This window comes from Glandiceps talaboti, chromosome 15 (assembly GCF_964340395.1).
Source record: "Glandiceps talaboti chromosome 15, keGlaTala1.1, whole genome shotgun sequence".
Lineage (NCBI taxonomy): Eukaryota > Metazoa > Hemichordata > Enteropneusta > Spengelidae > Glandiceps > Glandiceps talaboti.
The window spans coordinates 17,886,516-17,911,765 of NC_135563.1; the positions used below are offsets into that span (position 1 = coordinate 17,886,516).

At 34.6% G+C, this 25,250-nt stretch overlaps 1 protein-coding gene across 2 annotated transcripts in view; it reads right to left on the bottom strand.

Moving 5' to 3' along the window:
* Positions 1-535: 535 nt before the first annotated feature.
* The window catches only part of LOC144446649 (D-serine dehydratase-like), a 32,392-nt gene continuing 7,677 nt past the window's right edge, over positions 536-25,250 (bottom strand). Inside the window, exons 2-8 of one of the 2 annotated variants that reach the window (XM_078136464.1) lie at positions 22,383-22,826; positions 8,640-8,920; positions 7,570-7,756; positions 6,740-6,864; positions 4,293-4,473; positions 3,325-3,430; positions 536-2,627 (exon numbers count right to left, since the gene is read on the bottom strand). In XM_078136464.1, the coding sequence (XP_077992590.1) occupies positions 2,538-2,627; positions 3,325-3,430; positions 4,293-4,473; positions 6,740-6,864; positions 7,570-7,756; positions 8,640-8,920; positions 22,383-22,826 (1,414 nt within the window). In that variant the 3' untranslated portion in view covers positions 536-2,537. Of the gene's footprint in view, positions 2,628-3,324; positions 3,431-4,292; positions 4,474-6,739; positions 6,865-7,551; positions 7,757-8,639; positions 8,921-22,382; positions 22,827-25,250 lie in introns of both variants that reach the window. The other variant, XM_078136463.1, reaches the window with a different exon arrangement.

Genomic DNA, 25,250 nt, shown 5'->3' on the forward strand with positions numbered 1-25,250 from the left:
AGGGCGCTGATTTGTGTATGTGGACCTAAAATCAATTTGATTTGAGTAATTTTACCATATCATATTATACAGCTGCAAAAAATACGTTCACCCACGTGTGATTCAATACCGTTCAGGGTGTACCATATTACGAGTAAGTAATTATATCTATAAAAAAAAATGTTTCAAAAAAATGTCCCAGTTGCAGCAAGTGTAGCTTTAATGCATAGATGTACTTTCAACAGGATTGTTCTGGCAACATTTTGAACAATTAAAAAGCTCAATGTGCTTGCAATAAGCTATAGTAACCAAATGTAGAATATTATACATAAATATTGATATTGAAGCCAGCCTCTATTGCATAGAAATATGCACGCGTGGTGCAATATATGATTATATAACAGAAACCGATCTAAGGTGATGCCACACGAGTTAAATGTGTAAACACCAACATGCAGTATAATGGTAAGAAAAAAATTACAAAATTTTGTAATAGCAATTTTTAATTGAATTTAACAACAATACAGTAAAAAATATTAATAATACACTATCATCAAATAAACGCGAGTCTACGAATATTATTTATTGCTTTCCTTACACTGATCCGAACATATTTCAATATCGGAAGGTTTTTCAAATCTAAAACGCGGTAAATTTTGTGACTTGGCAGTAGGAACCACTACCACTAATCGATTGACTATCAAAGCACTATGATCGTAAGGAGGACACACATGGGCGCCGCGAGTCTGTTAATACTATAATAGAAATATAACGGTGCAAATTTATCATCCCAGGACCCGTCGACAAAAAACTGCGTTCACACGCAAGACAAGGAAATATCAGGATTGATGTTGGAAACGTGTACAAGCACAACTCATGATGAAAAAAAGTGGCAGATTTGAACGTTTGACGACATAAAATGACGTATTTGCTGCAAATCGAAGACATGGTTGCTCTATACTTGCGGCAAATTAACGCCGCATTTACTGCACTAAATTTTAGTACAAGGAATTGATAATTATTTGCTGCTCATTTAATTGCTGCTGCAAATGAATGACGTATTTGCGACAAATTGACATGTATTGCTTCCCATTTACGGCAAATTAACAACGTATTTGTTGCAAGTGTTAACTGAAATACGACTAATTGACAACATGTTTGCTGCACGTTTATGACTATTTGGCGGATTTGCTGGTCATGTTATAGCAAACTGACGTATTTGCTGTTCATCTACGGCAAACTGACGTATTTGCTGTTCATTTACGGCAAACTGACGTATTTGCTGTTCATTTACGGCAAACTGACGTATTTGCTGATCATTTATGGCAAGCTGATAACATATATGCTGGATGATTAATCGATATGACTTACAATTGAATGAAAGTATATCCTCAAAGTCAAGATGACATTCATTTAGTATTTGTATAACCCTGTGTCTCCAGCAATATTCCTGTTTACATTCATCACTAAGGAAATGAATTGGTTGCTTTTTTTAACCACATCAAAATGTAAATTGCCACCTCGTAGAAATCAGAACAGTTTGTTGTTATATTCCCGATATTCAACCCTTGTTGTTTCCAAAACGTAAATGTCAAATCAAAAATCCAATTACTCGCTTGCATCTATAAAGAGTTCGAAAGGTCATCGGAATACAATTAATTCATTTTACGGAAAGGCCAATATATTTTATTAATCACACACTTTTATCCAAAGAATATTACTTGTATCCCCTTGGGAGGATTTTCAAGAGCTCGATTAATGATTAGAATAAAACTCTTCAAATACGTTTTTTATTCCAACGACAGTGTGGCATCTAAATAACACATTTTTAGGATTTTAAAATATATATCATTTTAAATGTTCAAATACACTGTATTACGTGAAATTTTCAACGCTTCGTGTATTGCATAAGATGACCCGAGGCGTCTTGTTCTATGTTGACCCTCTAGCTTGAGCGAGGTAAAATGTTATTACAGGTACTGAGAATTGATTACAATGTAATGAGTAATGGAAAAACAAGCGAGAGAATAATATTTTAATAGCTAGGAAATAAATTATTGTGTGACGTCACTATTTATGATATCAATTTTATGTAGTAGAAATATTGTAAGATACAAAGATAATATACCGACACTGTTTATATTAACTGGTCTATCTACAAATGGGCATTATGGAATTCCGTATTGACTCGGCTTTTCTTTCCTGTAACAAGATATACCATAAAGTCAGCTGTTGTCTACAAGCTATGTAAATACCTTAAGCAATTACAATACACAGTCTAAAACTATTGCGACGTGTATCGTCGTACGTAACGGAATATTTGAGTATTTGAAATGAAAACAAATACAATGACGTTTTATTGGTAAAACTTCATATATTTTACACACTCTCATATACTCTTCTTAGGTGATTTAATAATCCGATCATTCTCCTCCTACTAGAAATGTTATCACGGTCTTTCCAAGCTTCCATTAATTCAACCTCGTTTCAGCAAGAAAATGGCAGAAGGCTTCGTAATGTGCTCAATATCAGGGAGTTGATAACGTCGATCGGGACGATTACCATCCTCTGATTGGTGTCCATTCTTCCACTATCTTGCTGTCTGAATGCACGTAATAAATACGATGTAACGCCGCAGAGGCCGAACCCTGCAATCAAACACAGGTCACAGACCCTATTATTCTTTAATGTATATCTCACAGCTGTTACCTGTGGAATTCATGAATGTAGAACTGTCAATGAAATGAATTGAATCGCTATGAAATACTGTAAAATACAAATGACTATATTTGCCAGCTGTATGACTTTCTGTCCTAACTTTTATATAACACAATAAACAGTATAGGTCTTAACATTATTTCGTTGAATCTAGGAAAAATATCAACAGGAACACTGATATACAAACTTCGCAAATTGAGATTATTACATATATATATATGTGTGTGTGTGTGTGTGTGTGTGTGTGTGTGTGTGTGTGTGTGTGTGTGTGTGTGTGTGTGTGTGTGTGTGTATGTATGTCAAATTTTTGTGGTTAGACGGACACCATCTTTAAAATGTACATATATACAGTACACACCACGATCTACATAAAGTATCTGACATTGTTCTCGTTTTGACTTCTTGGTTCGTCAAATCTTACACTATCGTTTGTATCAACAGCCGCAAGATGGCGCTTGTCAAGAATACAACCGTGAGTGTAATTGACGTGTGTTTATTTTGTCGACTATACAAACTTCTACCTATGCAATTATCGTAGATTTGGTTGCCAGGCAGCAGTTTTGTCAGTGACGTAATTTGATATTATTGTAACCTTTTGTAATCATTTTGTTTACGATACCAACTTACATTAAATGGAAAGAGTCTCAGAACTGTACCAATAGGAAATCTTGAATGGTCCAGGTTTCCACGTTCATCATCAACAACGCTAGCTTCTTGTTTCATGGAAATAATCCTAGAAATACACAAGGCTGTCATTATATCAGATTAAAATACCACCAGACAAAACTGGTCATAATTTCACGATACTGTATTAATGTTCATTGTAGATTCTAGATTATATTTATCTTTTCTTTCTGCAAAACGAATATGAAGAGAAATGTGTAACTGTAAGTGGTCACATTGCAGGAACCCTATATATTTTAGTTTCTGTATATTTCAGTTTACACTATAGTTTGTTTGATCGATTTATAATAACAATGTGCTAGTAATTATCCTTTTATATTCTTCTATTGGCAGTAATTGTTACCTGTACTAGAATTTAAGGGAGAAATGTTCACCTCAGCGTTTCATTTCGTTCGTTGGTTCGCTCGTTCGTTCATTCTTTCCTCCATCCATCCATCCATCCATCCATCCATCCATCCATATACCCAACTAACCCATCAATCGGTTCATTTAACTATCTAACAATTTGTATTCATTATTCATACTATGTTTGATTATTCACACATCACTGAAGACAAGTGAAGTATATCCCATAATTTATTTACCAATATTCATTCATCCATCCATCCATCCATCCATTCATTCATTCATTCATTCATTCATTCATTCATTCATTCATTCATTCATTCATTCATCTTCATTATCATTATCATTCATTCATTCATTGTCATTACTTGAAGCATTCATTACTTATCAAGTGTATTACCAATTTGGAGAAAGTGTCCTTAAAAATGAAAGCTTTCTATGGTACTACCCATAAGTACAAGTAGTCTGTCATGGAGTGAATAGTATGCAAGCTGACTACCATGACATTCCTAAAGTATTAGTTTCAATTTTTAAGATTTGTACATCTACTGTTTGGTAAGTCTTACCTCAAATGAGGATGGCCTTGGAAGGCACAATATCCATGCTCTGCTCCGTGTAAACTTAACGCTGTCCAACCACAATCGATTAAGATTTGTTTTCTGTTTGGATAATGAGCTATAACCTTTGCCAAAACTTGTATCGCGATGTCTTTGGTTTGACATGCACCGAGCCGTTGGCCCTCTACGTCTGTATAGACAAAAACGAAAGGAGAAACTTTCAGCAACATGACGTAATGTAATGTTTGAGTAGCTAGATATAAAACGAGGCTTAGGTTCGATAATAGCACCCATACCTCACAGTGTATGCAATATTAGAACCAGAAAAGTAGACCTTAAAGGCCCAATTCTGTAACGTTGACGTCGCAACTGTCCTTTACTTGTTTCGCTGTGCCTATACCTCCATTGTCTGTCTGTCTGTCTGTCTGTCTGTCTGTCTGTCTGTCTGTCTGTCTGTCTGTCTGTCTGTCTGTCTGTCTGTCTGTCTGTCTGTCTGTCTGTCTGTCTCTGCCTGCCTGCCTGCCTGCCTGCCTGTCTGTCTGTCTGTCTGTCTGTCTGTCTGTCTGTCTGTCTGTCTGTCTGTCTGTCTGTCTGTCTGTCTGTCTGTCTCTGATCATCGCGTTTTTAACTGTCTGTCTCCCCGTCCATTTTCTAAGTATGCTGTTATTTCCCTCGGTTTCTACGTTTCCTTTTCATTGTCCCAGCCTGGTCCCAGCACCTCTGTCAGCCTCGTTCTTCCATCCCATTGAAATACCATACGCATTAATGATTCACTTAAAAAACCACCATCATGTTTCTACAAGTACATATAGTCCCATATATGATTAATGGTCCCACGCTATTTATATATTTTACAGGGGAAAATCATCCTATTTATTCAGCAAACATGTGTGGATGACAATAAATTGGCTGAAATTGTGAAATGTGCTGAAATTACAAAATATGTAATTTCAGCACATTTCACAATTTCAGCCAATTTATGCACTACATTATATTTAACTTTATCATGTACACAGACATTATGTATGATATATGCATATTTGCTTGTCTTGTCGTGTGTGAAATCGGGCTTTACATATTTGCATCTGCTCATAAATTTTCGTCTTTGACATATACAGTTTTAACGAGAACCCTTCTATTCAATTCACGTAGTGTAGTGTGAGTTTACATCCTTCAGTTGTAGATGTATATGTGCGTTTTAACACATCAAATATTGAACGACCAATAAGTCTAAGTGACTTTACATTCTCTTGTATTTGTAGTAAACAACAAGAAATTCATTGGTTTGGTTCTGCTCAGTTATAACGATGTATAATAATTACAGAACTGATTCAAAATAAAACAGCTGTTGCATGGTGTATACTATATATACTGTATATTACAACGACAGAAAATTAGACTGTATATTGTATTAGACTATGAAGGTTTACCCCTGGGAGTATCAGATGTATGGAATGTGATATCATATCATACATTCATTCGGGTACAGAGAATTGGAGTCAAAGTACTTCTAATTCAGTATGCATGCCATGGCTTGTTATATCAACTATTCCTTCATTCCGAGCACAAATAAATTACAAGTGCTTTAGGGTATTTCATTCTCGTGTTAAAATATTGAACAAACCTGCCGCTGTCATGGTTAACCTTTAACCTTTCAGTTAGGTAGGTGAGGGGTCAGATATGGTTAGAATCTGAAATTGACAATATGAATTGATATACGTACATTTGTAGATTTAACGAGACAATGTAAGAAGTGTTCAGTGTTCGTATGTGTGTAGGGGGGGGGGCAGTCAAACTTAGGGGGTTTGTACCTTTTCAATAATGATATGCTGGGGATCATACTTTTTGTGCTCTTAATACAGAGCGGTCCTCAGCCAAGTGCCAGTTGCTACTGATGAGTGACCCAATGTTCAAAAGAAAGACTGATGAATATTGGGAATACATGACAGAATTCTAATTATGAACCTAAACGTGTATGTTTATACTACAAAAAACATGGTACCAAAAAACGTTCTTCAGGAAGGGTTATAGTAGTCGTTAAAATCTGACTCAGAGTTTTCTTTTGTAAAATCTAAGCATAGACCCTCTATGATCTAAGGCTTATTTACATATTACAAAATCTCACATTCTGGACTATTTCCTGAATCAATATCCTAATGCAGTTGTCTATTTTCACAAACTAAGTGAGAGAATATAAGATACTGCCTGATGACTTTACAGGCCTGTTATTTACATGTAGACTATTTCTGATGGCCCACCCCGGCCATAAAAATGGAATCCTCCCTTGGGCTTAATTTCCGTAAGCGGTTGATAATACATGTGTGTACATGTGTTAGTCATTCGGCGCGGCGTAGCTGACCGAATTTCACCGTCTATTAAGTCCGATGACACCCCGTCATAAAAAATTCAACACTGACACTTCTCTTGGGACACTATAAATATTTTGGTATTCCTACCGTGGAAAATGTAATTGCCGGCTTGCCACTCGGTCACCATCTTCATAGTTGGTCCTGGAAGACTGCACATTGGCGTCGATCCATAACATATTTCAGGAACATTTACTTTGTGTTTTTTCATTTTCCTTCGAGTGAAGACAAGTAAATGAAATCAATTATAATCTCATCTTCGTTCAACTTAGGATGACATCACATTTAAAACTACAACGAACCGTCACCTTGACAACAAACATGATGACATTACAATAACATTAACTGCAGCAGTTACAATCATTAACATTACATTAAAAAAAAAACCAAAACATTTAATTACTGCATAATTGTTAAATATATGGTTAAGTCTTTAGTGTTTATAAATTAAGACCAACATTCTGAGCATTAATGCAACAAAGAAATGCAGTTTAAGTGTATTTATTTCACTCGCCATTACCTGCAAAAGCATATAATTGTTAATAAGGGTTAATATATTGACGTTTTTTCAAAGATTGCTCGTATTATAAGATACTGCGATGTTAATAAACAAACACACACTAAGCATATGTTATCTTAAAAGCAGCCGGTGCAAATTGAAATGAAGTACAAGTTCACAATTTGACTTACGTTTTGACAGCTAAAGTGAGACCATCCAACTGAACAACGTTAAATTTTTTTCCAACAAACAAACAATATAATGTATCTAACAAAGACGCACTGTAAAATTGTTCCAAAATCATAAAAAATAGAGAGAATATAAACAGGTAATCGGGACCACGATTTTTTTTTTAGAAAACATTGTTCAGTCGGAAGGATAGAATTAGATCTGGTGAACACACCTTACAGCATAGTAGTACCTCAGTTTCTCGGCAAATTTGATCACCATGTCGGCTGTTTGTTCGCCGACTCTCTCTACTTCCTCAGGTCCGGAGCATTTGTAAGCATTACTACAATTAACGTAAAGTCCGTTGAATTGCATACTTGCTTCAGATGTAATAGATACAGCCAGTCCTACCCCAGCGTATTCACCAGGGTTAACACCACCTATGAAGAATACATATGTCTATTTTATCAGTCTCAGAAAAAAGAACAATGATGTTTGTTTAATTACCGTTAGATTGAAGGTCATTATTTAATAACGCGTTAAATGTTAACAACGTTAACACACAGAAAGATACACTTCTCTCCAATCGCTATTAATCATGTAATATCTATGTGCTAGACAGTTTGATTGACAGTTTAATTGACGAGTACATTCGTGTAGAAAGGTGTATTGAACACAACACATACATCTTATATTGATTAGGCACATTGATCTCTGGGCTTATATACAGCGAACGTTCGCTTAAATGTTTGATGACTAAACCTGGTACATTTTATCATTTATAGGTAACACGCCACGTTGACCCCTACATATATTTATATATATATAGTCCTTGCAGAATTTATTCATTATATACGCGTTGACCCATACGGTTGGAAGACTTCACAAGAATTAATTGTTAATGACTTGGCTTTGCAGGCAACTTAATCAACTAACTTTTACACAGGTGATTAGAAAGAATCTACTCATAACATCCCCTGCAATTTTAACAGAGAATATATGCGAAAAAAAATTCAATGACATATTTCTTTTCTCATAAATATTATTTCATCATTGAATAACATACACGTTATGTAATGTCGTCATCCTTTCTCTAACAGATTAAATCGAGTCATTTATACATCGGACAACAACGTCACTTTTCTATGACGATTGCATCATCGAATCACTTGCACATCATTGAATGACGTCACTCTTTGAACTCTAAAGTATTACATTGACGAACTACACACTATTCTATGACACCATTCCTTTGTTCTAGATTACTGATTAAAGTGGCATTGTAAAGTTATGAAGTACTGATGTAAGTGCTCGGATACTTACATCCATTTGATTCGGAGTCAACATCAATAAAGATAGACCACAGTTTGCCATTCTTCAGCGGTCTGTCTCTGAGTAGTTCGATAATGTAATAGCTGTCAAGCAGAATATGAAAGCGATCAAGTTGTTCGGCAATTTCAGCACACATCTCAATTTTACTTTTCTCCATATAACCGGTGTATAGAATATCATCATAACCAGCAGCGGAATAGAAACTAGCTTCGGCGAGTGTTGATACCGCAATACCATGTTTCTTTCCTCCCGTCATTATCTCAGCGCCTTCGCTGAAATTCAAAACATCAAATATATATTGTCATGATAAATTGGTACTATTTCTGAGGACAACTGTGTAGTTGAATATTACGTAACTTTCAAAAAATGTATAGTGATTGTTTTACTTTATTTTTTTTCGTATCATTTTTGAAGATTAATATTCAGAACAACAATGGCATGTAGAAATCCCATTGGATGAATTGTATCGTATTTGAATCGATCGTTTCTTCAGCTTTACTTTCCCGCTTCTACCACAACTGCCAAGATGAAAACGATGATTTTTTTTATTGTAGGCACTGAAGCAACCATAAAAGACTAAGTTCTGAATTTCCTGTCATTTTTATTGTAAAAAAACCTACCTAATGACATCATATTTAATCAATGCTTGATATGAACTGCCAAAAATATCATATGTCGGTTGAATGAACGGTATATTTATTTTGTTAGATTGTCTTTCAATGCATACATCATGTCTAATGAGAAATCTCCCAGTAGATTACGAGGATCAAACATGCTTCAGTGAGTAAAGCAAATTAATTTGCTTTTAAGATGGAACTAACAAAACCTTGCAATGTTTTTGAATAATCATTATTCAATACGAGGACACAGTGTGGCTGTATATATATATATTACTGGCTGGTCTGAATTATCTAGATCAATGAATGAATTAAAATACAAATCATCAACGTTTCATTGTCAACATCGGCTCAACTTCGGTTTCCGGACTTCAGTAAGCTATTGGTTACACCGATTTTATTCGTAATGACTTTCCTTCCTCGAAACCTCGACCAATCATGAATCAGCTCAAAAAGAAAGGTCTCTCCCCATTCATATATATTCTATGTCTGGTAATTACTGATTCAATAAGCTCTAAATTTTTATGAGAGGAATTTTTGTCCCCATACTTTTTTACTGTATGTGTACACCCATATATAGATACGTAGTGAAAGTTTGATCTTCGAATTGACCCCAATATCAGGTCACTTTGGTTGGCGTATATCTCACAATGTTATATTAATATGGAGACCCATGTGCCGAGTACATGTATAATTTATTTTTAAACATGTAAATTGTTTTTACTGGTATTTTGCACAGTTACATGATTAATTCATTTGATCTTATTCCATATACATGTTTCCAGTATGATTATAAATACAGAGTAAAAGTTTCTGTATGAATTTTAAAAAAAATGTGTTTATGACAAGAGCCTATACTTAGGATTATGATGTCTGAGAAAGAGTGAAAGAAAGATTAAACGAGCGACAAGATTTCCATGCACACGGTACAGATACACGTGATTAGAACTATTGACTTGCCCTTTGACTTTTACTATGCTAAATAATATTTGAATAGACATCCCTTGACATTTTGACAGTGTGTTCTAGTTGGAGTATTTAAATCCAAGATTCTGGGATTAGTTTTATCTTATTAGTGGAGCCATAAGGATTATACAGGATTATTCCTATGGTTTTGGATTAATATTTGTCTATAGCTCTGCCAGATAAATATGGATCTTTAAAACCATGGAAATGGATTGGAGTGATTAGTCCAAACTGTGGAGAGGGTCACCATCCTTTTCAATGAAAATATAAAGCATGTTAAAAGTGGCTTAGCATCTCGAAGGAGTCACCAAGTTAGACAACTCTTGAGTCGCGAGATGAGCCGACCCTGTCAAAATCAGCCAACAGAGGAAGATACTAAGTTGGGTATAAAGATAAACAGTCACACGATGAATAGTCAAACTGACTTTAATTCACGTTATACGCTAAATTAAATTCAAGGGTTTCACTGTCAGTTTAAATGTTCGTTCAGTAAGACTGTAATCAATTGCCAAGGGAAAACATCGAATCAATTCTTTGACAGTCTTGTTGGGTTGTAAATTACAAACCCTGTGGGATCTACTTTATATGTGTTCTATTTTGAAATCATATTTCTCCTAACTGCAAGTGTTATCATCCATGTTGCTCAATACAGTTGACAGTTTGAATGAATTGAAATGTTCCAATAAAATTAAAATGTCAGCCTTACAATGTTTCATAATAGCTAAACCTGACTATTTCCAGTACTCAGAAGTCATTGCTAGATAATCATGATCATGAACATAATTTTTGAACGTAAATACAGATCAGTGTTATTATATAAATTGTTGCTGTACATAAATTTGTACACAGTAACTCACGGTCACATCCATGACGAGGTGCAATCTCACCCGTATCATGGATATCCGAATACCGCACAAGCCAACCACGTGTAACTATGAAGTTATACAATTTACTTGATATACTATTGGGAATGAAGATATTTATCTGAGACACTGATACTTATTCACATAGATCAGAACTATTGGTCATAATCGAACGGATAGGACTACTACATCAGGTAGAAATTGTATCGATCAATGGACTGTGTTCGCAAGAAGTCTTTTCACCCATGAACACACTGTAGGCTAGATTCCATTCCATTACATTCGAGCATCATGTAGAAATGGTAATGAAGTTGTCACGACTACAAATGGTACAAATTAATAACTTTGTAAAGTCTACAGTATTGATGTCAAGAATTGGAACGTCTGATTGCCTACGCCGTACTCCTTCTCGTGTGTCATCATTAGAACTATGACTCTAGAGTATATTGCCTGTCTAGATAGCTGTCAACCAATTCAACTGTAATGAAGCCATTTTCAGTCTATTATAAACAACGTGCTTATTTTGAAACCCTTAATGTAGCAAATTAGGTGCATGTATGTGCTAGGAATAGATACTAGTAATTGGGGGTTTTCTGAATGGCATATTAAAATTGAAAGAAATATAACACTCCCGTTTATGTGTTTACGGTAAAATTCAGTACAGATACGTTCGCCAGTATCTAGACCCTGACACAACATAAGAAGCCTAAAATATTACTATCAATTCTTGAAACCAACGAAGCAGCCTCACAGAGGCGTGTCAGAAAACGTTTCCCTAAAGAAAGAAGTAGGTTTTAACAGAAAAGAAGTGAAAATAGCAGTAAACCAAGAGATTATGTCATGAGCGTATTTGACGCGATGTTGACTAGATGGTGTCCAGCAAGGGATCGAAAGTGGATGGGAGACAGGTGTTGCAATAGCTATCTGACAATGTGACAAAGGTTCCGCCTCTCAGCATGCAAAAATGTGCTAACGGGATATCTAGACCTGAAAAGCAGGGAAAAATCCGACTTTCTCCAGCACCCGGGGGCGCGACACCCGCAAGCTTTCCACGACAGCATTTATTTTCGATTTTTTTAAATGAATTACAATTTCAATGTGTTTTGTAAAACAACGCAGACCAAGTCCATTTTTGTAATTTAACAAATTGAAAAATGCAAAAAAAAAATAAAAAATAAAAAATAAAAAACCGTGTGAAAAGTTTCTTATTGTACCTACAGGAAGTGATTTTGTACACTTTTCCTTTTGTTTTTGCCATTTATTGGAATATGTACATTGACTTGCTGGTCTATGTTGTTTCACATTATTTGTTCAAGTAGGAAAACATTAACTTTAGAAAGTGCTATAGTATAGATATTTATTACTCATGCATCAGGGATTACTTGCACCGGTGCGCACGCATACTATTGGTATTTGCATTGAAGATACTGAAAACATTATTGCAAACCTGGATGCAAATGATATGCAAATGAAGGCGCGATCGTGGGGTTCTGTCATATTATCAATTCAAAATCCAAATAAATACCCATTTTACATATTGCTAAATTAATAGGAAAGTATTTACTGATCAACTACTGAGTCCTTCATTTATCATATCACCTGTTCACCTATCGTGTTTTGCTTCAGCAATTGCTTTGTATTATGACAGTGCTGATTACTTAAACTATAATTGAAAAAAATAAGGCACATCATGAATTTAGAGAAAAGTTGACCCAATCATCGCAGAATTTGCATTAGGTATATTACTGTAAAGCTGGAAATTTTCGCTGAAGATTTATTTTCACGGTGTACCAGTCTGGTAATTAGTAAAACATTAGTCTTTGAGAAGTAGATGGTGACCGTAAAATTGCAAAATTTTCTAGTGGTGAAAATATCCAGGTTTACAGTATGTTGTCATGTACTTCTGACACTTAACCATATTTTTACATTATGAATTATGACAAGTTGATATCCAGTTATTGTTATTTGCTGCGCCAGATGTGAATTATTTTCATCAATAATGTGGGATTTGCGTCAAAAGCTAAAAGTTTGTGTCTGACTATAAGTTGGCTGTGCACACCTGCCCAATGATTAATGCTGTAATTAATCATTGGTAGTGGTATGTTTGTTACTTGTCTTCCAATTTAGGACGTGAATAAAGTAACCAAACAGCTTAATGATGTATCGCAGTGTTGTACAGATGTGATACATATACAGTGCTGCAATAAAACAATATGATACACCACATGTTAAACACAACGCAAACTACACAAGCACATTCTCGGAAATCAGGCATGTTTTTTTTCGCTGGCGCAACGAAACATGGCTGGAGTGCGTAGGTGAGCTAGCATCGCCGTAAAAGAGGACATTAGTCTACAACAATGCACTAGTTAGGATGCGATGCGATATGATTCTACCATGCGTTGATGCATAACACAGTGCACTTTTGTTGGGTACATCACATCACATCACATCACATCACATCACATCACATCACAACGCAACGCAACGCAACGCAACACAGCACAGCACAGCACAGCACAGCACTACACCACACCACACAACAACACAACCCAACACAACGCAAACAAACACAACACAACACAACATGGTACATCAAAACAGCACAGCATGGCACAGCACAGCACAGCACAGTATAGCATAACATAACGCTAATCAACCCATCTTTACTGTACTTCATGTGTAGCAACTGCTTGCTAACAGTTAGAAGCAACATACGGATACAAATCACTTTATAATTCTAATTGAAGCCAAAATTTGGTAGACAAAATTTCCTTCAAAATCTTTTTTTTTAAGTAGTTGACGTTTCGGGAGTAATTGAAGCCATCATGTTGAGCACCACTTTATTTCATCGAGAACGATATAGGTAAACATAATATATTCACAATATTAGTAAACAAATATTCCTAATGCCATAGCAAAACAAAAATTACATTTATGATAATTCTTTGTAGTATGGTTCAATAATAGTAACACATATAGTAATATCCATGATAACAGCTTGTATGAATCTGACCTTGGTAATCCCATCGTACATTCCCAATTTAAAAGACAACGCAGATGTTACAACACTGAACTAATTCGAAGCTGTGTGAATCTGTATATCATATGTATATATGAACATTTATTGTCAAAGGTGTAATATTTGCATTCATAGTGTAGAATTGCAACGTCCGATAATACAACCAATTTACATTACCAACCATGACTTCACACTGGTCTACATTTGCCGTGTATTTTAAAACGCATTTATGTTGTATTGGGGGGTCGGGGGTTTTTATGAAAAAATATCAAAAAAGCTACTTATTGAAAGATTTTCCATTTTAAAATAAGGAGCTAAGAACCCCCAAAACAGCCGAATTATAACATTTTGACTTCACATTTTCAATTTCACGAATGACAGTAGAATGTATCTTGTCGGTTTAGCATGCAGGATCCGGTTGCTATACTGTTCAACTCTTGTATTGCATAGTGCGAAAATTGATGTTTCCCCATAAGAGCTGAGTAGAAATTACATGATGCGTTTATCACTTTTACTCAGCCATACGAAAAAATACTACCCCTCTAATTGTAATTACAGGAATGTTGTCAGTAATTTCAGAGTTATTTGCAATCAAATTTCCAGATCTTTTATAATTTCAACCACACTAATCATTGTTGGTGGTTAAACAAAACAGAATTTGTGCTCTCCCTGGGAGAAAATTGGGGTTGTCATGGTAACCTGTAATGTATACCTGACTATAGCTTGATTCGAATGTGTGTAGTCATGGAGGTCAACATATAACCATTTGATGAGATCCATTTCTTACACTTTTATAGTCGAGCGAAATCTATTATTAGAGGTAGTAATATTGTGAAATATGAATATGAAAGCCTGACGTCCGGTTTTAGGTTTACTTACTGCTATTTCATATTGTTTGTGTTACTTAGACATTGAAATAATGTATGATGGCTTCCATACAATGGCACCTGCTATATTGCTTTTCGTTGCAAGTTTATATATGTATAGCAAGTTTTATTATAGGACTCACTCTTAACCACTTTTCAATAAGCTAGAAATTCTCGATGTACATAAGCTGCATGGGTTTTTGTCAGTACTTTTGTTTATGATTTGTTCCACAATAATTTACCTCACTCTGTTGATGAATACTGCAATGTGTTAAACTACATACATACATACATACATACATACATACATACATACATATACATACATACATACATACATACATACATACATACATACATACATACATACATACGCACACTGTATGGTTCATATTAGGAGAAGATTTTAGTGAAACACGAGCATCTGAGCAAAATATCTCTCAAATTACTTATTACCAACTTTCATCACTGCCACAATATGTGTTAATTCCGTGACGTCATCACGGATACGACATATACATATTCTGATTGATCGGAAAGATGCATAGGCGCCAAATCGTTATATGTGGTAACTTTTATCACATACACATTTGTTAGAGGTGTGTATTTCATGAATACCTTGTTGTAATTTATGGGATAAAAGTCGACAGGTTTATTTCCATGACTTAGTTTTACCGACAACCTAGTCACACCTAGCTACGGTATCGTAAACAGGATTACCATGTACGGTTATAGGCTCACATTGCCGTCCATACCAATCAGTTAGGTTACACGTTGACGTAGTTCATGTGATCACAATCGATCAAAGGTACAATTTATACAGTCACCGTACCAAAAGTTGTAAACAACTGTAAGCATTTTTCCAGCCTGAATACTGACATGTTTCAAATCATATATTCTAGATATTTATATCATTTGCACCAAGATGCGGTGGAAGATATTCTTTTAAAAAGTTAAGTAGCACCAGCTGAGTATAAAAGCTTTTTACCCGGTTGTTTAATACTAACATAAAACCTAGATTAAACTATTCTATTATAAGATTAATACCTGCATGATTTCAGTGCGATTAAAACTGTCTTCTGATATCGTTAGCCAAATATGGCATAAGAGCGGGGTCCTTGACTATTTAGCATATTGAATTACGTCATCAAATCGTTTACATCATTTACATAAAATGCCTAAATAGCAGGTTTAGTTCTATGATTAGCAAGTGATGGTTAACCATGCTTCCACAAGTAAACTATTACAATTGCGTTTTACTATGCAGCAGGAGTAAAGATGTCAAATGCTAGCTTACATCCCATTTAAATTTGATGATTGGGCATAGCGAATTCTGAATGTTTGGTTACATTTTGGGCTGGGGATTTTAAGGTAAAATCAGGGGTTATTCGTGCATCTTATAATCCATGCATATCATAGTATAGGGTCCTTATTTTGCTACCCACGAGTAAGGAAAATTCAACAAACACCTGTCTCTTCATGACATAATCTTTGACAGGGTCAATCGCGGCCATTATTTTGTAAAAAACTATTGAACATCTCAAAACTTGTCAAACAATATAATTTTGTGTACATTCTGTGTTCAGACTATTCATATTGTCATTATTGACATATTTGTTGTATATTCATATTTTAGCAGGAGCTAGTAAAAAATCAATAATTGGAAATAATCTGTTGAAAATGTTTCTTTCTTCTGATAATTGAGATCGCAATGATGTTCCCATTTAATACAAGCTTCATTTTTTCGAATGCTTACGTATTGATGTGCTAGTACAAAAACATTGGTGTCCGTTGATTTAGTTATTTTATAATGATTCTATCATCTTCTATTGATATCCATCTCGTCATCTTTACATGTTTTTCATCTGTTTTCCACCTGTTATGCATTTTGGATTTTAATTGACGCCTCTATAACTACTTCGTATGCGCATGCCCCACGGTTTTATTCAAAATATTGGTGTTAAAGCAGGATTCTATCATAGATATTTAATTACCTATGATATGGTTTTGACAACATGACCAATAACATATAACGCATAACATATGAGAAGTGACCATATCAGAAACACTGTATGTACACTTCGACTTGAAACTTCAATCTACGTATTCAGATGATGTTATCTCAGGCCAGTATAGTGCTTTGAGGTGTGATTAATGTATTGAGAAGTGACAAGCGTAATTAAAGGCAATTCTTAACCGCGTGGAACAATCGATTTTATATACTAAATCATAGCCTGAATTTAACTTTCATTTGACTTTGCAAGCTTGTGATAAAGGAATTGGGCTGTTCTGTACGTTGCACTGCGCTGTATCTATATCTATATCATTACTAACACGATATTAATGAAAAGAAAACCGTGTACTATATATATTTATCATCTTCAGAAAATAAATATGTAAGCGTTTGCTATCAATCTACATCACATGCAGACTAATATCCTATAAAGTGAATGAATCATGACGTCTGCCCTTATCAATGTTGAATAGGAGCAACAAATTACCATATGAATATTTGATTACATGTATGTACATTCAATGAAGATGTAGTGTTTCAAATATAATTTAACCGGTTCAAATTCATTGTTGAATAATACTGGCAGGTTTTCTGGATTGACGTATTTCATATGACACCATAATTGAAAGTAAACAGCTGCTCTTACAGTTCCTTCTCATATTTCAATTAATCAGAAAAGGCTTTAGGCGTGATTTATTTCTCATTCGATAAAATACAGACAAATTGAAATAATAATACAAGTCCCAACTAATAACTCTTGAGTTTCAATGACTAGGCAACACACTATAGACTGTCTACACATCACATTTAATATCACTCAATTCCTATACTTCAATTAAAGTTAAACGCTTGGCAGATGTTCCCGAGAATACAAACTTCAGGTAATCATAAAAAAAAGAATGAATTAAAGTCTGATTTGAGATAAAGTCTTACCATGGATCAGTTTAATTCATACACATTTGTCTTCATCTGATTATATCTTAACCAAATAATGGCACGTCTTTCCGTAAACAAACCACAAACCTAGGTGCATATTGTCTCCAACGAGTTGTTACACGTACACATATCTCTCAAGAAATTGTTCATTTAAAAACATTACTTCGCGAAATTGGATAATTTACCATATCTACGAATGTTGTCATAGCAACGTCTAATTGCGATTCCTGAAGACAGAAAAAGTCATGTAGCCATATGGACCTTATTAGAAGGGAAAGAGTGATGGATAGATTTATTAGATTCTCATCAAAATCCCATAAGTATTTATTTTCTTCGCGCGAAGCTTAATTGCTTCTTTAGATGGAGCCTATTCGCACGGAAAGCGTTGCTTGACAATGCTATGAACTTTGACCTGTCGTTTGGACTGTACGCATTCTTGTTGTTCAGCACCAACACTGAGTATATTTCTAAATTTAGGAAAAATTCGCCTTGCATAGTACAGTACTCTTATTTAAATATTTGGTGATTTTAGCTGAATGGCTCTTATGGATTTTCAAAACTTCAAGTTAAAGGGTCCTTCCTCCAAAATTCAGTATTTAAACTTCACTAATTTATGTGATACACATTTTTAAAATCATAATAATACAATCGTTTACCGTAAACGTGGAGGTTAATTTTTAATCAATGTGTTTTTATTGAGTCAATTTATAGAGCAAGTCCATGTTGTGAATCATTAATCATACAACAGAAGCCAGATATAAAAAGTCGTCTTGCACGACAAAAATCTGGCATTACAAAAATCTTACCATCCTTCCTATATTTTATGGTCTTGCACGACAATAATCTTACCATTATTCCTACATTTTATGGTCTGCCATGACATAAACATTATCAACGTTTTCTACATTTTCTTTGTGCGAGCTACATTTTGATGATATGCACCCTTAGAAAATGTAATAACTGTGCTCAACATTTTGGTGAACATGTCGATAAAATGCAGTCAGGCTTCATTTTGTTCAGGTTAACAGGTTTCTTTTGTAATCTTGTATATCGTAGATAACTTGATTTTCAATTCTAAACGGATATAAGATAAGATAACTATTCATCTATGTATTTATATATCTTGAATATCTAAATGGGTTTATGACATTGACTTTCATTCAAGTAGTCAGGTCAGATTGTAACAGATGTCTTAACACAGGTTTACTAGGAGGTTATTAATAACTGTAGTAAAGTGTGTATTGTGGGTACACAGATTGCAAAAAATACACCTTAGGGACCAATTTCCCTGTAATAAGGTCCTGACATCTCTCCAAACCTCTCCGTGTGAAAATATGTCCCTGGTCCTTTGAAATAGTAAAATAAATGTGAGGGATCACCATGATCTTGTTTTCAAGGAAATCTACAATCTTTCATTTTCCTATAGGACTAATCAAGGATTTGGCGGCCATATTGGATTCAGAAATGGCCTAATTTTGATATCAGTTTGACCTCAGTTTCAAAGAATTGTACGGTGAATCCTGATTGTAAAGAAAGTTTCTTTTTCAACTTCCAAACATCCTACGTTAAGCTAAAGTGTTAGTAGTGCATCAAACATACTCAAAATCTGTTACAGTGATATTATAACGAGGCAGACTTTACATCCTGCCCAAAAGATAAATATCAACACTTCTTTTATTTGACATTTTATTTGATATTTGATACTGTAACGTTTAAATAAACTGTTTGATACCTTTTTATTGTACAATTATGCCATTCGATTTAAGTTGTTGAAGAGATTATGCGAACGTTGTGAGCAAAAAGAAAGTAAAATGTACGGGTTGGTGTGTTACATTGTACCTTTCAAAGACACTCTTTCTGCCCACGGTAACGATTATTGTTTGTCTCGATCTCAGCATATAGTGATAACTGCCATTCCATTAAATGAGTCAAAAAGTCATTGGGTACCATCTATAACATCTACAAATGTGCCTAATACGTATTAGATTCAACAGAAACAGAAATGAAAAAACGATTCAAATCTTATCTGATTGGCTACAGCTGAAATTTATCAAACAATCACATAATACCTTCAGCATTAACCCTCCCTCAGTGTAGTAAAATGTATAACAGACATCGTAAGAGTTAGGAAAAATGTAATATCAAGGTATAGTCATATATCCAGGGAAGACTGTGATTCGAGTTATGTTTTAGTCCCTGAGGAGAGATTTGGGAAGTTCTAATGTGATTAGGACTCAGTGTTAAATGTGCAAACTATTTTTAGTCATCAGTTTACACAGATCCCCTTTTAACATATCAGCCATTCCTTTATATTATGATCTAAATTTTACATTGTAATGACAAATGTTATGGAATAATCTTTAGAACGCAATATCTAATTGTGAATCATATGTAATTCAATATGATTGAATACATATAAACAATTTAATTATATCAGTAATAAATCTTATCATTATATTCAGTAACTTCCACAAAAACAATAATCTGATAATCTCGGATATAAATCTCGGAATAATCTCGGAAATAAGCTGAAAGAGAAAGAATAACAATGAGTCACCTTGCAAAGGTCAAATATGGTATCAAAATTAAACCGTTTCAGAATCCAATATGGCCGCCGAATATTGTGTTAACTCTTGGAAAATAAGAGATTTTTGTTTTCCTTCAAAACAAGATGGTGGACCCCAATTTTTTTTTTATAATTTCAAAAGAACCAGAAGCCAGTTTCCATATGGCAAAGTTTGGAGAGATTTTAATAACTCTGATTTTCATGTAGATTCATCCCAAGGCGCGTTCTACCTTAATTCAATGAAGTGTATGCAAATTGACAAGGTTGGCTACACATAGCATTATGACGTAAGCAAATTTACATACTAATTACGCCATCATTTTTATTAAAAATATACTTACACTAACTTCATCGTTTCTATAGCACCGCTATTGCTCTGGTATATAGTTATGTAGTAATTTTATTCCCAGCCAATCAAATCATTGGCTTTGCATGTAAGTTTGAACAATGTAGCCACTGCACTAAACATGACCGGATTTCCTTTGTTGTCTAAATTCCGCTCAACTAGTTTTTAAATAACCATTAATTCATAATTAATAAAGGTATTAATATATTCCCAAACAGCTGGACTTGAGCTTGACAAACTTATTGACCCCAATGCATATTGCCATGGTATTATACAATTGATATGTGACAGCTGTAACACATGATATGCAAATGATACTTGTTTGCTGAAACTGAAAAATTCTACATTTCCACATTTAACGGAAATTAATTTCTTGTTCCTTTCCTCGCAATAGGAAACAAGATGAAATGAACAATTTTCTAACTGGTTATGTCTCTACCTCTTACAAATACAAGGTATCGTTTCCTATTGATAAATGCTGAAGTCGATCATTTACTACTGGTTTGGATGAACATTGTAACGAGCGCTACATGTCAATTTCATCCCAGTCGATCAATCGTCTTTATTCCATCACGAGTGATTTTTCGAAAAGAATACAACATGACTATTCAAAACACATGAAACACATGAAAGTCCATGTCTAAATAAGTCTGTTCACGCTTTGTCATATAGATATATATTTACACACCTGATTTTAGTTTGTGTCTCTAAGTGGTTTGCTTAGTTTCATGACCCCCTATCTCACAACATGTAGAGCAGGTCAGGTTAAGGGTAACTGTACTAACGAAGAACGTATCCATATGAGCTCATTACAGTGCCTAAGATAATTATTTCGTAACTTGTTCATTTAAAAAACCATTCCATGTTATTTTTAATTAATAAAACTATACTTAAACTCTAAAATTAATTATATTTCTTTTAATTGATGATTGATTCTTAATTATACGCTTCATGGAAATGCAATTACGTTTTTTGCCTACGTTTCTCGTACTTTTCATGGTAATGCGATACGAAGACATGATGTATCTGATGTAGCACGACATTAATATTGCGTGTGTGCACAGACTTTCTTTCTTATCTGTGGTGTGCATGGGGGGGGCGCTTATGTCTATGCGTATGTGTCTGTCTGTCTGTCTGTCTGTCTGTCTGTATGTATGTATGTATGTATGTATGTATGTATGTATGTATGTATGTATGTATGTATGTATGTATGTATGTATGTATGTCTATCTGTCTGCCTGTCTGTCTGTCTGTCTGTCTGTCTGTCTGTCTGAGCAAGCATGTAGAGATGTGTTCCTCTTTTGAAATATGGAAGAGATCTGCACATAGCTAGACACATAGACATGTTTGTGTAATAACTGCTGTGCTTGTTTCATTCAAAGTAAAGGGACCGTATGACGTTTCAAACTAAAAAATTACACACAATGTAGTCTTTCACGGCCGATAAGTAATCCAACTTTAGACGAATAAGATAATGCCAACTAATTCATATTCTATGTGGAAATACTACAAATCAAAATATAGATGTAATTACTCACAGTGTTTTGTGTGCTTTCATGTGAGGTCTAAAACGAACTCCATACTCCTCAGCTCTGTCCATCATTTTTGACACATTGGCCTGGACTTTGTTGATGTCGATAACCAATGCTGGTGTCATCAGATTCTCAATTGATTTACCAATACTAGTAGTGTCCATCCTTTGGAGCGTACCCGTTTTACTCTTCGATTCCATTACTTTTGGTTCTTCAACTTCAAGAACATCTTCTTTAGTTTCGTTCAGATTTGGCATCTCTGTGTGATTAATTTCTTCGATCAAGGTTGTGATGTTTAGCGGTGCTGATGGTGTGCTCGGTGCGGATTGTGTCGGTTCACGTGTTTTGTTAGATTGGTTCTTGGAAGGTGCTATAGGCCCAGATTGACTGCTCGTTATGCGAATCTCCTTCTTTCTGTCTCCGTCCTTTTCAATCTTACTTGCCATTGTCCTACATAAATAATCAAAATGAATTATTCATCTAATGTAAGTTAAATTTAATAGTGCTGTAATGTTTTACAATAAATTAGTCACTCAGTATAAAGCTCTCATCAGTGACTGTTACATCTGAGGACCTTCATTTGTTTTCATTTTCATACTCGGCTCCGTTTCATTTGAATGAATGGTTGTTGGCTCAGTGGTCTAATCTCATACAAGAGACCGATATGAAAATGACGACACTTCTGGGACAAGGAGATTTGTGGATCCTTTGCCAACACAGACAGACATATTTAAAATGTATTGCACAAATTCAAATCAATTTACGGTAAGAGTTACGTTCTTTAATGCGACTGAATAATTACTTGACAGCTATTAAATTATGCCCTGGAGAATACTGACTTGGGTAAAGTATGCACTTTTCCTACTTTTGTTGGTTTTCAACACGATAGAGTTATTGTACACTAACCATTAATCACTGTAAGAATGTCTGAAGTTGTTGGGTTTTACAACTCACAGTGACACATTTGTCTCTTTCGAAATTACTGTAAAGAAACACATTTCTCTCAATTGTGTGTATTACACCTAGCAACCGACAACATAGCTGTCATGATGTCATTTCTGCAAACTACACTCTGTACCTTGTTCCTAGCCATCAATATTGTTGGACCCTTGATAATTCTGTTGTAATTATCGATTGCAGAATTCGATTTACGGTTACGTTACGTGTTTATGTACCATTCTATGTCGTGGGAGTGTAAGAACTATTTCCTTGAAGTGTAGTACATCACGAGTCTCACGGAAAACAAAATAGTTTTATATTCCTGTTAAGGGTCATTGGAATTCCGTGCGTCGTTATACTCTTAACGACTGGGTTGTCCGCGAAGCGAATAACCCGAAGTTACCTGACTTTTAGGTTAGTTGTTGCCCTTCGAGAACACTTGTATTGTTTTGACCTTGCCCGGTACATGAAAGCGCGACATTTCCTATAACCATTCTCCCTGTGATTGGAAGGCAATAAAAGTACTTCATGAATATTCATATATATATATATATATATATATATATATATATATATATATATATATATATATATATATATATATATATATATATATATATATATATATATATATATATATATATATATATATATATATGTAATAGACACACGTATATATATTATACATTTAGGCATCATCAAACTGTATATGCAAACATATGGATGTATAAGTGTATATGGATGTAAGTACATATTCAAATACTGTAATTTTATGTACATTTCTATGTACATTAATAAATAATGTATATTTTATTTTATTAGGTCATACATATCATAATGTCAAGAATGATTTATGGGCCTGTCACTTGATAATATTTTGTGTATCACACTTTTGTTCCGACACCCTTTGATATATATTGGAAATATGAAGTTGTTGAATTTCTCGTATTACATTGGGTGTATCCTTGTCTATTTCAGGAAGTTATTTAATGTATCGCACGTTTCGACAAATACTGGTTATTTGGTAAATGAAATTTCCTATTTACATAGCTTATGACTAAACAATTAGAAATATCGCAGTCCTTTCCTGACAACTTTGTGAATAACGACTCACACATTGGAGGTCAAAGGTCAAAATTTAGAACATAATATCATTAAAGTGCAGAAGTCTAATTTGGCACATTCATCTACATGCCTAGGGTAGTGTTGTTTAAATAACGCTGATAGCAGCTGCGTACCATTATACGAGAAATGACGGTATGAATGATAAATAGGCTATTGACAGTGACAGGTGTCGTAATAATAAATACAGTACGGGAAGAATGACGTAATGCCAAAAACAAGGCTCTGAGGCCAAGGGAAATACAACGCAGTGCAATCAAAAGTTGAAGAGCTCAGCGCTGTAATTAGTATGAAGGACGCAGTTCACGTGATCGTTCAAGGCATATGGATGCACCAAAGAGAATAACAACGTAGTGAAAAGCAATCCGTCTACAACTATGGGAAGTGTGGTGCATTTGAGAAGCAAAGGCCCTTGGCCAACGGAAATATTGATGTCCAATATGTTATAGATATATTATATCCAATAACATAATACCTTAAATGGACACAAGCTGCGTTCTGAACGTGTTTGGGCATATTTTTTACTGCATATTTAAAAGGTTCTCACATTATTGTACCTACTGAAGCATACTTAAGCACCACTTGCAATTGACTGAACTCAATCTTATATTAAGATATAACGCATAAACGATCCGATGATGTAATTTTTTATACGTATCAAAAGATGTTCTGGAAATCTCTACTATACAATCAACAATGTCATAACACAGGTGTAAAGTCACGTGCATCGACATTAAACATTTTACTGGGATATAGTTTTATCTAAATATTTTCACTTGAAATTTTTTTTTTTTATAAATTCAGCTTGTGCCA